This window comes from Ptychodera flava, chromosome 4, assembly GCF_041260155.1.
Source record: "Ptychodera flava strain L36383 chromosome 4, AS_Pfla_20210202, whole genome shotgun sequence".
NCBI classification, from domain to species: domain Eukaryota; kingdom Metazoa; phylum Hemichordata; class Enteropneusta; family Ptychoderidae; genus Ptychodera; species Ptychodera flava.
Genome location: NC_091931.1, coordinates 29830134 through 29847086, shown reverse-complemented (window position 1 = coordinate 29847086; position 16953 = coordinate 29830134). Strand labels below are relative to the sequence as shown.

The 16953-nt window shown below is 37.1% G+C and overlaps 1 protein-coding gene across 1 annotated transcript; it reads left to right on the top strand.

The window, feature by feature from the left end:
• The first annotated feature begins 276 nt into the window (after window positions 1-276).
• LOC139131428 (Na(+)/citrate cotransporter-like) lies at window positions 277-15099 on the top strand. Its single transcript, XM_070697464.1, has 13 exons — window positions 277-486; window positions 3606-3871; window positions 5013-5157; window positions 5412-5506; window positions 6280-6489; window positions 7213-7332; window positions 7719-7850; window positions 8193-8297; window positions 9546-9631; window positions 10393-10505; window positions 13128-13289; window positions 14101-14238; window positions 14779-15099. The coding sequence occupies exons 1-13, from the start codon at window positions 373-375 to the stop codon at window positions 14914-14916; spliced, it is 1824 nt and encodes a 607-aa protein (XP_070553565.1). The 5' UTR covers window positions 277-372; the 3' UTR covers window positions 14917-15099.
• Window positions 15100-16953: the final 1854 nt, after the last annotated feature.

Sequence of the window (16953 nt, the reverse complement as noted above, 5' to 3'; positions counted from 1 at the left end):
GACCTCTTCTCGAGTCATTGCGTACAGGTAATATAACTCACAATGCTTTTGGGACAATATAAAGGGGGTGTTACCCAAAACACGTAAGTTGAGAAGCAGGCGACGAGCAAATCGCGGCAAAAAAGTTGCAAATCAAGGTCTTTTCCGGTAAGCTTACTATGAATTTGTGAAAAATAAAGCGTATTGCAAGCCCTATTTTAGAACATGCACGAAATATTACTGAAGACCACGCCTCACGGGGAGACCATACACGGTTATCTCTAGTATGGGGAGTGTTCCCCCCGGAAATACACTAAACAGTTGAAATACCTCAGAGTCTATAAATTCAGCTGTAAGCATTGTTTTCACAAGACATCAGAAGTATCCTAAGCAATGGCTACCTGCGGGAAGGTTTTGAGATATCTGTTCTACAAGCGGAATGCATTGATACTGTGGTTAACTCCTCTGTTGCTGTCTCCGTTGCTCGTTGTTTACTTTGACTCTCAGGTACGCTGATTTAGGTCAGAGTTTTGAATTTGGGCAAAGCTTTGAGAAGATCATACAGTGGGGAAGGCCGTATATAGTCGAGTATCCGAAACGTCTCTTTCAATGAAAATTGGGTCGTCATTCGATGGCGTAAAATATGCACGTTATGCTGTGGTGGAACTACTTCTACAACTTAACACAAGGCTGTTTAAGTGTAAGTTTAGAAATGCAGACATTCTGCTATACGTCTCGAGGTGTTCTGTATGCATATAAAGAGTCCTACTGATCTGAGAGGTCATGACATACTGGCGTGCACGTCAAAACAGGGAGTTTCCATATACCTCAATTCAGACTCAAAGTGTCATACTAAGGCATTCTTTGTGTTCTCTATTTTATAATACACGTGAGTTTTTGACATTAGGGTGGTCATTGTATGTAAGGATAATGACTTTAAACGAATTGGAAAAGAAAAGTTACCTGATAATGAGGGCATGCTACGAAATATTTACTTAGTGCTGTGTCGATTTTGTGTGTAATACCAACCGTGGATGTATTCAACTCACGTCCTATCACTCACAATACGATGTGATGTCCAGCTTTGAAAATTGTGTTTAGACTCTCAATATCTGTAGGTGACGATAGGCAAACTTCTAAGGATCTTTTCATAAAGGTAGCACCTTTCATGATATAACAGTCTCTCCATAAAAGGGTGATTGTATCTTCGATAACTATGTTGACTGAAAAAAAGCAATGTTAGTTTTGGTTCAATGTAACCATTTCAGTATGTTGGCTAACTTTTTTTATAAGAGACATAATTATGCCTTCTTTTGTGTTGTAATGGCTGCTATAAAAAGTCGGTGACGGGGAAAATTAAATTTGTCTGAAAATCGGTGAATGGCATATCCAACTGTTCATTATTAACATAGTTTCAGTGTAAATCAATTTGATCGTTCAACCTATTCGAGTTTTGCATTTGAGTGGCATGGTCATGTTCTTAGCCTGAAACACTTTGCTATCTGTATGAGACATGTCAGCTGAAAGTTTCAGTCTGCCGCCATTAATCACATCTCATGCGGACAGTCTAGTTTGGATATTTCTCTTGACGAACTCCTAGTCATTACAGACAGCGATAAGCATGAACAGGCAGTGTAAGGATGAGAACCTTGCGCATGTTCTGTTGATTTAAAACGTGTCGGCTGTACAGCACTATCCTCAAAGGACGTCTATAGATATATGCAAAATAAACCCAACAGTTCGCACTTAAGAGCTAAATTTATTACACTTCAACACACGTCACTTTAGCAATGGGTAACAAATTACGCTGTGTACTTTTTGTCAGCAATTTGCGCTGTATATATTTAATTATATTTTTCTCAGTCATCCAGACTTACCGCCTTCTCCCCTTCAGCGTTCCCTGGAAAATGTTGACTCTGTGTTACGCATGTCAGAAAGTCAATGTCTGTAGGATTACCGCACTGTAGAGATCTGAATGGTGAGCTTATCAGCGACATCATGTTGCGTGTCAAAACATCGCTGCATTCAACTATTGCTGCTCGGCTGTTGTCTCTATGTCTTTAGTTTGGTCATGTGAGCTATAAAAAGGAGAGAGGAGGTAGCTACAACACTTCCGTAACATTTTGTAAAGAGGCCAACGATGAGAAACTCGCTTCTAATATTTTGACTGAAAATAATGTTTGTATAAGTAACAATCTTGAAAGTTGAACATTAGTAAGGGACCGTCTCAGATTGTCGCAGAAGTTCAAAAAGCGAAATTCGTTCGTTTAGGGGGGGAGGGGGTTTGACCTCCATTCAATTAGTGAACTTCACTTTGGCACTTTTATTTTGTGACCACAAGTTTTCGTATGTTTATTTTAAATTAAAGATGCACACTCGTGCCAACAACTTTGTAGCTGTTTCCATCTCGTTCGTTCCCCAAACACAATTTACCGATAGTAACATTGTATCCTATAAAACCTTTCATTCATCGAATCATTCAAAGACAAAAAGTATCATTAGACTGATATAACCGAAGCCCAAATTCGCTGTAAGGAATCAAAGCAAGTGTCTGCGACAACCAATCAAACAGTCAATGCATACTGGAACGGCCAGAACTGGACAGGGTTTCCTATAACAAATGAGGATATCCGTATAGGGCCTATGGGTAAATCGCCTGAACCGTATGACGATTACTCGGATGTTATTACTGCATTTGCAAGTGCTGGCATTAGGGCATTGCAGACCAAGCCTCGGTTTGTAATGTGCAAGGATAATACGTCTTTTGTAGCAAAATGCAACGTTGTACTCTCAGGCAGACATGAACATTTCGCACTTTTGAAGTTTCGTTTTAGGGGGAGGGGGGAGGGGTTTTGATCTAAACGAAGAAATTTCGTTTCTTGAACTTCTGCGACAACCTGAGACGGTCCCTAACGTTGTCCTAAAAAGTAATGAAGCCTATTTAGACTGAAACATGTATATTCATTTTGAAGTGCTTACACCAAAAAGGCTAAGACCAGGTGTTTGATTAAAGGTAACAGTGGAAGTTTTATGTACGACATGCACGCCAGTTTATATGTGTAGACATCTGACAGTGTGTGAGTACGACTGTGTCGTTCTCTGCACCAATCTGGTAGTCTAGGTTTTAAAGCAGCAGTCTCCGATCCCTGGTTCTCGCATTAGTGTTTGATTACTTGATTTCTGTCATTTGTTCTCCTGTGAGAGTTGCGCCCCAGTTAATAAACTGTTTTGATGTAAAGCAAATAAATTATGTGACTCTTTCAGCCTTGAAGCCAATCGAGCAACCAAACATACATGTTTGTGTGAATGTGTTTGTATTACTGTTGTAATGCAGCAACTAACAATAAGGGTCACGGTGTCTCCCTTACACGGTTGACTTACGGCCACAAAGCGGTATTTGGCTTGTATCCCAGAATCTCTTAAGATTTGCTCCATTAATTTTCAATTAATAGCATTCGTTAGGCCATATCATGCACTCTCAGGTGGCCATTGCATACACCATTCCATGTATTAAATGACATGTAACATGTGTGCACCTCAACAAACTGTTCATATTCATTCCACAAATCAGTTTCAAAGGTACAAACAGAACGCTGTTCTCGTCATATTTTCATCGACATATTCAGGCAGCAAGATGTGGTTACGTCATGGCGATTCTCTTGGTTTATTGGGTCGCACAACCTGTACCGTTGCCAGCGACAGGCTTGATAGCTCTGTTCATGTATCCAATGCTTGGAATTTTGACCATGGATGAGGTATGTGGGTTTTACATGCTCGACTTCCTTATGCTGTTCGTCGCTCTGATGTTCATAGCATCCGCGGTGCAACGTTATGGACTTCACCGAAGGATTGCCTTACGGGCACTGCTCATCGCCGGATCCGATCCTAAATGGTGAGTTTTCGCCTTTGCTAGTACGGAAGAGAGGTATCAAAAAAGTACTTTCCTGAATCGACATATGGGCTTAATCAAAGTTGGCAAAACGTGCTATGTACATCGAAGATACTACGATACAATAATAGTCGATTTTTATTATAGAGTGTCACTAATTGCATATTTAACGAACTTTCCCAATTAGGGATGTATATCTGAATTGACTTGACCCAAGTTGACGAAACTTGCTATTTATATTGTAGTTACAATGATATAAAATTAGCAAAATTCATTTTTGATTTTGCAAAACGTTACTAATTTGCATATTTAACAAACTTTTCTAATTAGGGATAAATCTTTATGGACTTCATCAGAGTCGATTAAAAGTGCTCTAATGAAAGTTGTTCAGCATTTTAGCATTAGCAAGTTCCTAATTTGCATATTCAACTAACTTTCCAAATGAGGGATATAAGCTGGAAGGACACTTAAAACAGTTTATGAACCTTGTTATGTACATTGATGAGACAATTATGTTGTATAAATGAAAGATATTTTGCATTTTCATGTCAGCTAATTTATAGTTCGTATATCAAATGAGCTTTCACAGTTGGCATATATAGTTTGAAGAGCTTGACCAAAGGCAATAACACTTGCTATGTAAAGTAGTGATACAATGGCAGCAGTCAAAGAAATTGTGTATTTTAATTTGAGCTGATTACATATTTATATACTTAATGACCTTTGGAATTAATCTGTGGTGAATATTGTTCATGATGTTGATCATAACACTTTCAATGAAGTTGCAAACATGTGGCAAAAGTTCAGATTCATGTCATGAGCATTTTCATTTCACATCTGGTTATTCTTGATTTTGAAAGAAAATGGTAAGAGCGTTTTTTCGAGGAAAGTTTGTGCGTAAGTATAAATCTTTAATTTTGAGGCGCTAACTACCTTAAAATCGTAAAGAATAGAAAGAACCCTCTTCGCCCAGAACAATCTCCTAGCCTTGTTAGATTCAGGCAAAAGAACGATATCAACCAACCCGAAAACAATGTACTACATCGCCATCTTCAAACATGTATGAACCAGTGTGTAAAATTACCATGACAGTTGCCCGCGACCAAAAAAAATTAACGAAATGCGGTAATTTTATATTATTCAGGTTGTTACTCGCACTGATGATTGTTATTGGATTCCTGTCCTTGTGGATTTTAAACCTTTCCCTCGTGTCCATGATGTTGCCGATCGTCGAGGCTCTAGTTGATTTGCTGACAACTACATTTGATGATTCACTTGAAGATAACAAGGTGTGTACAAAAAGAGACAAGAAAATATCATGAGCGATTATGAAAACACGTAGTTTTCAAATGACGTAATCTCTACATGACATTTTGATTGGCTAAGTCATCATTTAAATTCCGAAACAAACTGAGTACATAATTAAAAGAACTCCATACCTGTAATTTGTTGAGAATATCTCAAACATTTCTGCTTGGTTACAAAATCATTAACCCTGACAGAGCTATAATTTCAACTAAATATGCTGTCCATTGACTTTCAGACATTTGACAGAGATGATACGGACTCACTAAAGAAGACCATACATGAAGATGATGCTTCGTTTGAATTAGCCGATGTGGCAGACGAAATTGAAGGGTAAGGTCAAGGTCATTTGAAAGATCAATACCACGTGGACTCGCAAAATCTTCATCGTTCGCAGAGAACAAAACGATGACTATCAACTTATGCATATTACATATCTGTGGAGATTGACTAAACGGCAAATTAATACGCTCGGTGAATTAAATATTACAAACACTGTGTACCAGGTATCCGACCGTACCTCTCATTTGCGCCATTAGCAATTTCTGTAAAAAAAATTGCACTGAGACTTGCAACATTAATTCGAAAAGAACCATACTCATGCCCATTTTAAAATTATTTTTAAAGCCTTACTAGCACAGAAGAGCACGCAGAGAACAAGTTTCTAAACTCAAATGTTATGTATTCAGCTGTAAAGAATAAACTTATCGAAAAGTCCAGAAAGCATGATTCAGCAAACAAAAATATTGACTTTTGTACTGATTGGAAGTGACAAAAGAAATTTATATTCCCATAGCTATTCAACATACGATGACGACTTCAGGCGTTCATTATTCTTTCGTATTACAGATATCTTATTTGCATCATATACAATCTCGGATTTTTACGCAAGTCGTTCACACTTTTGACACGTACATCCCACCATCTGAACCTGCATCATTAGAAATGACAATATTTTTTCTCTGTTTCAGCTTTACCTTGTGATCTGTAAAACAATAAAGCCAATATTTCATGCAACAATTCAGAGTGTAATCCAGATAGTTTTGTGATTAATTTCTTGTACTGTAAAATGTAACTTTTTTATAATACTTATATGTATATTACAGGACCAATGGTGATATGGCAACTATAACAAACAAGAGTACCGAAATTCTGAGTCTTGAAAATGAGGACTTGAAGGACAAGAATGCAGAAAAAGCAAAATACGACATTGCGACATGCTTCAATATTGGTCTTGTGTATGCGGCTACAATTGGGGGTACGGGTTCATTGGTGGGAAGTCTAAATCAAATCATAATGAATGCCAACTTACAAATGTAAGTACCTACTAGAAAGAGAGGGATTGCTTCAACAATCTTTGGTTTGTTAGCTTTGTTCCGGTCATCTTCCGCATGCGCATCACTTTAACATCTGCGCGCCATGTCTTCTTGTTCTTCGTTAGTGTGTTCAGTAAAATGCTCACAATGGCGTTCTCAAACAAACAGCTGGAGTAAATCCTAAATGATATTGTGTTCATCTGAGTGGAGTCTGCGCAGTGGTACTGAACACATCTGTAGCGAGTTGCTCATGAAAAACTCGGCAATTATTTTATAGCGGCCACCCGACTAACGCATTTCTCATGGACAATCAAAATACATATAAAATTGCTAAAAATCAAATCAAGTCTAAGAATTCGCGTGCTACCTTCAGAGTTTGCTACAATTTATGGCAAAAGTCGGCACATCGGTGCTAATCAACCCTCTCTCTCATAGTGGAATTATTGTTACCTGCGATGGAATTTCCTCATCTGATACTGATGTTTCAAATCTGAAAATTCTGCAAAAATATTTGTCGGATTAATAAATGCTTCAATTTACATGACAGTGGTATTTTTGCATTAGGACAAAAGATGATTTAGGTTTTATTTCATAGATTTCTATGGCCACGAACACAGTTAAACTAGCAAAGTGTCCATTCTGCAATGCTGGCTTCAAATTTGTGTCTGCTTTTTGTCTACCGATATATTTTGAATACTTTAAGTTCTACATTATATTTCACAGCTACTATGGTCGTGAAGCAAAAATTGGTTTTGGAAAGTGGATGCTGTTCTGTGCACCAACAATAGTATTATCGTTACTGCTTGGCTGGATGTGGCTTGCAATATATTATCTGGACCTTAAGTAAGCACTTTCAGCGTTTCGAATCATTTTTAGCCCTTTTCATTCCTTATACATGCTGCAACGGACAAGTCGATTTTCAGTAAGCAAAGACGTACTTTTTTACGAGAAAGATAATGCGTAAACAACAAGGGACAAAGTTAAAAAACAATTGCCGAAGCGAAGTATGAGATATATTTGTCAGTACACAATCGAGGCCATCCGAACCCAGCCATCCACATAAAATATATACCAATCATGTATAGAGTTTGCGATCATGAAATCAAAATTTTTTTCTCGACGTAAGAAAAATAATTGAGTCTCTAAATCGCCTCTCGCTATATCGTAAGCTTTAACAGAAAGTATTGAAAATTTTTTAGTCGAAAAACATTCCTATTTCCTTATCTAAGGAGTAGCTGTCGATGTAGCAAGCGGAATCGAGGATCATCTCCGGGATGTTGTCGTCATGGAAACGAAGACAGAAAGCAGGACAGGGTCGCTGTTGCACTCCGTAAACAATATGACGAACTCGGCTCCATGTCGTAAGTACTTATGCATATTATTTGCGCGTAATCGTCAGTGAAAAGATGGCTAATGTTAAGATTGTTGTATTTATACATGATGAACCGAAATTTGTGCAACTATTAATTTCCAAAAGTTGTTTCCCCCTATCTTACATTTCAAGTCTGTAAAAACAAAGAAATCCGCAATATTGAAAATGTGGATGACCGCCTGAGACTTTAATGACTCACTTAGGTAGCGGTATCGTATTCAAGGTTTGAGTTTAAATCCCTAAAGTAAAACTAATCTTCCTTTCAAAACCACATATAAGGGACGCTCTGAAAGTGAAAATGTTAATTTGTACATTTTAAATTATCTTTAAGATGGGCAGAAGTGACAGTTCTTCTTGTGTTCCTCTTCTTGATTATCGTTTGGGTTTTTGAGGAACCACAATTCGTACCTGGCTGGAACGAATGGTTCAAACCCGGGTAAGTGTCTAATACTTTACCAGAGTGCTTTTGTAAGTGATTCTGACACTAATATCGATTCAATCGAATTTTATGACCTCAAAACTTCAGGTCAAGATCACATGCAAATATTTATAGAGTTCATACAATAGACCATACTGTAAAGACGTTACGAGATGTTACGTGGCTCCAATGTTTGGGATCCTTGGGCTGCGTTCACAAATAATGGTGGGGGGGGGGGGCTAGAGGAATCTTGATCGAAATCTTTTTTATTCAGATACCCCTCTGACCCTCAAAATAATTTCAAATTCCCCTCTATATGATAAAAATTTTCAAGTTACCCCATACTCTCATATATCTGAATATTTATAAAGTACACACGCGAAAAAAATAAACATGTAGGACTATTCCGCAATTCAGCTCGCATATGTTCGATATAACCTTTTTTTGCGCAAATAAAATATTCTTTAGTGATAATAGAAACGTTGTCGGCAGTTTGTAGAGCCATATTCCTAAGGCAAGCTCTTATATTGATTCATTTTTCATTCTGGACTCTAATTCAATTATCACCAATAGTGTTAACATATGAAGGCTTTGTTGACAAACTGAATATTGTTTGTTTCAGTATGCTGTAGGCAGATTGCAAGAAGCTATATTTGATACTTTGCATAGGGATATTCTGCCCAGTTACAAGACCTACTTGTTTTTTATCTTATGGAAGCACAATCGCATTCATACAATTTTAATTGTTTTTTTTTAAATATGAAAACATGGTTCTAGATTTTGTAATTAGTACTAACGTTAGAACCATTGGATGACATAAAATATTATTTATATTTCTTTGCATTATCTAGCAAACTATCTAAAAATCAAAATAATAATAGGTAACCAAAATATTTTCAGGTTGCCCCCCTTATACATATACACAGAGCAAAACTTTCAAGCCCCCCCTACTACCCCAAGAATTTCAAATTCCACCTGAATTCCTCCAGCTCCCTTCACCTGTATTTGGAACTGCAGCCTCATTTGACAGAGGAGAGAGGTGCATCATCCTATTTTTGTAGACATCAAAACTGGCAGTGATTCCTCTCCATTATACACAGGAACTTTTCGCTATTCGTAGCATGTTAATATTGACTTTATTCGAAGGAATGGCCCACTCGCACGAATTTGTGGCATATTTCAGACTCTATCAACGTCTATCTGTCCAATGCAAGTTATTCAAGTCGCGATTCCAATTTAATATAATGCTATTTCATTGCATTTTAGGTATGTCAGTTCTGGCAGCATAACGTGTTGTGTCGCTTTTATTTGCTTCCTCTTACCGAGTGAAAGACCATCATTTAATCTTCAAGGTGAGTGTACAGATATCAAAGTAAAAGTAGGACGTTGCATCTCACAAAGGCTACCCATATTTCATATTTATTACAGCAACACATCCATCATCCGATATGGCTGACGAACCGAGAATTTTGTTGTGTGTGATCAAACTTGTGCGGGTGTCCATACTCCCGATACTGCTACTTGCACCCGGTTCTGACGGAAACATATTTTTTCCAGCTGTTTTATCAAAGATGCCGTTGTATTGTGTCTTAAGTTCAATCATTGAACAAAATTCAGAATGTACATGTAGTTATGTAGTGGCACCAAAATGTAGGTAAACAAAAAGCAATAACATCGGGTAGGAAACTAAGGAAGGATCGACCAAAAATTAAAAATAATGAAAAGTATTGAGAAACCGATAACAGATACATATTTGTGGAAACGAAGAGCGCAGGCATCTTGAATTCCCTTCATAGCAAAAGCATTTGTCAATCAACCATTGAAGCTATGAGAATGTCTGATATCTGGCCCTTCCATGGGCAAAAGCATAACCAGCGAAGGAAATATGTAGCATTTGTCATGAGTATTCATGTATTAGGATACACTTCCTCTAGAGGTCTTTCACTAAAAAATAACTTGTGATCATCACAATTGAACGCAAATATTAAAAATTCAATAGTAACAACGGCTTCACAATCGTCTGTTTACCGCATCATTTTTCAATTCATGTCCCTTGGCCAATCTAAACACTGTTTGTCTCGAAAAAAGTTAACTTCAGCAGTTTTTTCATTAGATCTCAATACCCAATACGTTGGCTTGTTGGAATGGAAATCCTGCCAACAGATGGTTCCCTGGGGCTTATTGATGTATGGCGGAACGTTGTTGGCGACTATTCAAGCTACAAAGGTAAGCGTGGTTTGAGAATGCCGCTAAAATGAAGCTTGATCTTTTTAAATATGGAACTTTGGTCACCATAATTTTGCCATTATTTTGTTATTCGATCGATATTGGGTCATTTGGTTATTTGGTCGTTATTACAGTGGATTTCAACTAGGCACCGCAACTCAGCGTATGAGACGGACGCATTTCACGTACAAAACAAACGGTAAGCTTGGGTATCACGACACATTTCACAACCACCGACATCTTGATTAATTGCTGTAAACCAGCATGGAACAGCCGCTCTGTCTAGACTGAGAGATACATCTGACCTATAATGTAACTGTTTTTAGAGTTTCAGCTAAAGACTTTTCTAAATAGAAACTCTTAGCTGAAACTGTAAAAACATAAGGCCTCACATTTTGCTGCAATGCACCTCAAAATTACAGAAATTGCACAAAACACACACACACCGTAATATACTTCAAAACGTTTTTTTTAAACATAAATAAAGTGACCATAATTTAATGGGGTATATTTGCTTCTGCTCTCGACTCTGTGGAATGAAACGTTAATACGCCAACTTTAACCTTGAAAGGAATGAAACACACTGGGCCCGAATACGACTACTTCGAACTGTTGGTCAACAGTTTTACGCTAGCAAAATGGCGGGTCTCCGGGTAGTCATGTCGGTTTAAAGCTAGGAAAAAGGTGATATTTCAGTGAATTTTAAATGGATTTCTGGTTGTGGTGAGTCCCTAATAACAATAGTTGTCGATGAGTGTTGGCAATTTGTAATTTGGATGGAAACTTTTCGAAATATCGCCAAACAAAGTTGCGACAAGGGTGCTGTCGGGCGTAACGTGGACGCTATGCACGCAGTTTCCCATGGCTGTGGTGGCGGGGTTAAAATCATAAAAGTCAAAACCAGCCCGTAAAAGGCAGGAATCCCGTCTGAAAACACCACAGCTATGGACCCACAGCTAACTCCATATGTAACTCGTTCGAAAGTAAAGTTCGGCCATTTCTTATCAACAACAATCCAGATAAATATCTTCTCAATGGTCGTGTCAGACAACATGGACAAGTGCAAAGTGATTGTAATTACATTCTTCGTGCGTATTACAATGGTAAAATTCCAGAAAACATCGAGACTATACGCGAAGTTTGGCCAGAGATAATCCAGGCAGCCGAAGCAGACAACCAGTCTATGTTCGCACAAATGTATCCCTATGCGTACTTGGCGAATTATGGGCGATACTATATAGTATGGCTCTGAATCAACCTTTACACTCGTATCCATTTTCTCATCCGGCATGTAATGACATTAACACTCAGCCTCCTTTGCGACTGAACAACCATCGCGCCCGCCATCTCCACCTCTTCCATTTCAATAGTAATGGCGAAATGCTCATTCCGTAAGGCAATGCAATATTTTGCTGTTCTTGTTTTTCTTTTAACTTTTGAGTAGACTACATCATATAAGAAATTGAGAAAGAAAAATTTGCTTCGAAATATATTTCAACTGCTTCTCGTTTTGCTACCTTACATCAGAGTTACCTTGTTCAATTATCCGTTGATTTCGTATTCTAAACTTCTTTCCGTGAAGTAGTGCATAGTAGATTTTCTCGTGCGAAATACAGACAAAGTCGTCATCTGTTAGCGGCTTTGATTTTTTTGTCGACTATTAAAATATACCTGTTGACTTTATTTCACCGATTCCAAAGCGGAAGTCGAAGTACATGTTACTCCATTTACTCATGGTCACCACTATATTCACTTTATTCGTTTTCATGAAATAAATATTAAAAAAAGTATGATAAGAGGTATGTATTTTGTTTATTCGTTTTGCAATGTGAGGTGTTTGTGCAGCAAAATATCTGGTATTTCGACTTGTCTTAGCAGCAACAGATCATATGCGATATTTTCAATTCATTTTAGCTTGCAGCCGACGAAACCGTAAAAACAGTTACATTGTAGGTCCGATGTATCTCTCAGTCTAGACAGAGCGGCTGTTCCATGCTGGTTTACTGTAATTAATCAAGGTGTCGGTGGCTTTGAAATGTGTCGTGATACCCAAAGCTTACCGTTTGTTTTGTACGTGAAATGCGTCCGTCTCATACGCTGAGTTGCGGTGCCTAGTTGAAATCCACTGTATCTGATTATTCAGTCGTTATTATCTCATTAGCCAGAATGAATGACTATAAGGAAATTATGATATCATAATTATGCTATTATTATTTTATTACGTCATTATTGTGTCATAATTTGGTGATTGTCTCATATTTAGTTTTGTAGTCATAATCTTATTATTCAGTAATTGTTTGGTTATTCAGTTGTTACTATCTCATCATTTGGTATTGATTTCCCCTTTTGAAATTTACATGTATGCCATCATTATTATGCAATCATTTGGTTGTCTGGTATACATTTTTTGTAATTCGGTTGTTATCATGGGACGACATGTTTCAATAAGGACAAAACAAAAAATATGGGATGAGAACGACTAAATAACCGAATATCATTACAAATTCACGACACTAAATTACGACTACATGATCATGCAATCAAACGACAGCATTCGTATCATTTTCAGTAATATTACCCCTGTCTGCTAAAATTTACCGTTATTTGTAAATTAATTTCAAGGTTTCCGGATTGGGTAAGTTGATGGGAGAAATATTTTCCTTTGCCGGCGATCTAGAATACTGGGAAGTTCTTGCAGCGGTCACTTCGATTGCGATAGTACTCACAGAGCTCACCAGCGGTACAGTAATTCTTGCAATTGCTCTGCCCATACTCGCTACTACGGTAAGTCAATGTCACCCACCCGTCGAGATTGAGGAATTGTGAAGGAGGGGGAGGGCGTCTTTGTGTTTAATACTACCAATTTGAGATACTTTGAACCAAAAGTGAAGTTTGGAGGCGACAGTGAAAGTTGTTACCGTTTGCTAGTGCTCTCCCGTTAATATTGAAAATACTCTGCTCTGGCCGAGTAGTTTCCTCTCTTCTCGCCTCCAATAAGAGATCCCCACATTGGCGCTCCCTTCAGTACAAAAGCTTCCTTTTATCTTTCTTCGAACAGAATTATGGCAAAACGCTAAAACCCAACCGAAACCTAATCGATACCAGCTGGTTATTTTCTGAACGTCAAAGCGAACAATGTGGAAAAGAAGTGGCTCCTTTGCCCCTTATAACAATTGCAATGTTGCCCGTAAGCCCGCCAAAAAGCTACTTTAAACTATGTGTCACCGTTTGCTACCCACCCATGGTAAGAGCCGATTTCTCCCTTATTGTGAGTGTTGTTCAGTAATCATAGAGAAGTCTTACTATGCTTATCATATGGATGTTTTCTTTCATACTTCCTCACGGATATCTAAGTGCAAAGGCATTTAGGATTACAGAAGATCTTTTATCGTTTCTTTTTTTTCTTCTTATGTTACGCCTTGAACGTGAGAACGCACAGAGTTGCGCAGACCATAATATTACGACTCAAACCACAACACATTGCCAAACACTTGATGATTTTTCTAGGATAAATACTCTTGTGAACATATTTTGAGTGTTTTTGTGAAATTTATCTCATGATCCTGACCGTCGTAAATGTACATTTCTATCACAGTCACTGGAGCTAAGCATACACCCTTACTACTTCCTGCTGTCGCTGACGATGGCCAACAATTTCGCTTTCTGCTTACCATCCGGAACAGTTGTAAATGCTCTGATAATATCGTTGGAGGCTGTTACAACAAGTCAAATGGTAAGTTTTAAGATTGACTTTTGATCTAAGAATTATTACTTAATCATTGTTATCTATCAATCAATCTATCTATCTATCTATCTATCTCTATATATCTATCTCTTATATATACTTATATATATATATATATATATATATATATATATATATATATATATATATATATATATGAGTAGGCCTAATAATATTTAAATACGTTCAAAGCTGTATTTCGATAGAGATTGCGTCATTGTTTATAGTAAGGCATGGAAACCGTATGCTACGTGTATGCATGCTCTTCATGTATGTATGCTGTGTATCAACAGTATACTATGTATCTACCGACACCTACGCTCAAAGAAACGGGGGACTTAGAGAGTCAAGGCGCAATCTGCATTGATTTTGATCATGGCACTATTTTTGTTCTTGACACTGATAATGATGATGGATAACGTCTTGCTGCGGATAATGACGATTGTTGAACTACAAACATGCGCCAGCACACAAACCTTCAGAGAACAATGAACAATTCATATTACGTTCCTATTCCTTCACGTTTAGTTGAAGACTGGCATCGTGATGAATATCATCTGCATTATTATTTTGAATGTGTTCGTGAACACTTATGGATGGTGGGTGCTGAATTTGGACGAAATCCCTGCTTGGGCCATTCCCACGAATGCAACATCGGCAGGATGAATGAACAATGTCCTTCATTCATTTTCCATCTAAAACATTCAAACCATGGTCACATTGCTTAAGTTCGTGAGTTCATTTCGACAAAGTCTATTGGATAACCCGAAAAATTTGTATTTCATTTCATTATTATATAATATGATGTACTTAAGTGAAAATAATCTTTTCCTAATGTAAGAACCTAGGCTGAGCAAATATATATATATATATATATATATATATATATATATATATATATATATATATATATATATATATATATATATATATATATTTGTATCATGTAAAGAGATTTTGACGAAAATATAATTATTTCTTCAAGAATACACATATTTACGACAGGCGTCAGTGTAAAAATGTTAATGACAGGGTGCTAGGAGGTCAAAATTGGACAAAAGGTGAAATTGTGTACTGACAATCTAAGACGTTGTCACTCAGAAATCACATATTCGCACCTACTCAAGACCACAGCCAATTTCATATTATTGTGCTACAACAACAGGGGCCAGAAGCAGTTCGATAAGGTAAAAGAGAAAGTAGGTACACTTAATTAGCTTCGATCAGTATGTGTAAAATCGCTGTAACTTTACAAAGTAGTCATAATTTACTTTTAATATTTGTTGTGTTAATCTTAAATCTTTTAATTTCTTATTTTTTTAATGTTAATTTAGGCAAGCAAACATCTTTGGTGTCAGTACATTTCGTATAGTTTGCAGCGGTACAAGAAGAACTCGTATTGTTTAAGGTTTCAGACTCACTCCATTATTCTGAAGCTTCATAATAATAATAGTATTGAATAAAAAGAACCAATTTAATTCAAGAGTGGTATGAGGTTTTTCAAGTGGCCGATACGTACAGAAATTTAGTTTACGTGAAAATTATATAAATTGCGTCTTATCCTGAAAACAATGCAGCAAAACTTAACCGAAAGATAGCAATGTTTAGCATGAATACACGCACACCACTACTATACGCTGCGTCACGGCAATAAAATATACGTGATTTTTGTATGCTGTATTAATATATAGACTCTAAAAAGTAGAAGAACCTAAAAGTCTTGGCTTTGTTCTGTCATTACCCTCTCATTAAAGTTTACAGGTAGGCTTGAATCATGACCATGCCTGGACAAGGCCACTGCACAGGTAGCCACTGCACTGCAGGTCAGCAGCATTTGAAGAGCGCCCTCGTGCGACGAACCCGGGAGAGCATGGTTTATCGCCAGAACCTGTAAATCCTAGTTAGATTTTGCAAAATTGTGAAAAATCGAGCTCGGGACCTACTAAACAAAATGTGGTTTTGAAAAATTCACAAAAAGAGCTATTATTTAGCAAAGTTTGAGAAAATTGACATTAGTAGAAACTATCAATAATTAATAAATTACCCTCTCCCAGTCCTAAAATTTGGGGCATATTTGTTGCAATTTTGGTTAAAAAATAAATATCGTGACTTTTTAACTCAATTTTAATGTAAGTAAAATCTTCAAAGTAGCTTAGATTTATAATTTCTTTATTCTTTTACAGTGTAAATGTGGAAAATGCAATCATGACATAAATATGAAAATGATGACCTGTTTTATTGATTTTTAGTGATTTTGTGAAAAACCGTGAATTTTTAATGTCATTTTGTAAAAAAACAAGCGCGGTGGCCCCATCTTTTTTTCCCAGTTTTGGACTATTCACATACGTAGGTATTCAAAAATCCCCATTTGAAAAAATTGACATTACTTTTACTTTTTCCGATCGTACATCCTGAGTCCTCTGATAAGGTTGATAAAAAGCGGCAAAGGTTTGAAATACATGTTAAAATTTGAGAGATGTTCCCGGTTTTTTACTACTGATGACTTTACTACTCATGCTGTGCATGCACGCTCGCACGCACGTACGTACGTACGACGTACGTACTACGGCGCGCCAAATGTTTCAAAAATATTTCTCGATTCAGTGCAAAAATAAACTGTCTTTCTCAATTGAAATAAAAATTCGGTCTCATTAGGAAGGAAATAAGTAAGAAAAGTATAATTAAAAAACAAAAGACAGAAAT

What these genes read in the sequence shown, in the direction of transcription:
- LOC139131428 (XM_070697464.1), top strand. Translation starts at nt 373, where the DNA reads ATGGCTACCTGCGGGAAGGTTTTGAGATATCTGTTCTACAAGCGGAAT. An exon ending in GCCGGATCCGATCCTAAATG is followed by an intron (nt 3,872 to 5,012) that starts GTGAGTTTTCGC and finishes TATATTATTCAG; the next exon opens with GTTGTTACTCGCACTGATGA. An exon ending in CTGTTACAACAAGTCAAATG is followed by an intron (nt 14,239 to 14,778) that starts GTAAGTTTTAAG and finishes CTTCACGTTTAG; the next exon opens with TTGAAGACTGGCATCGTGAT.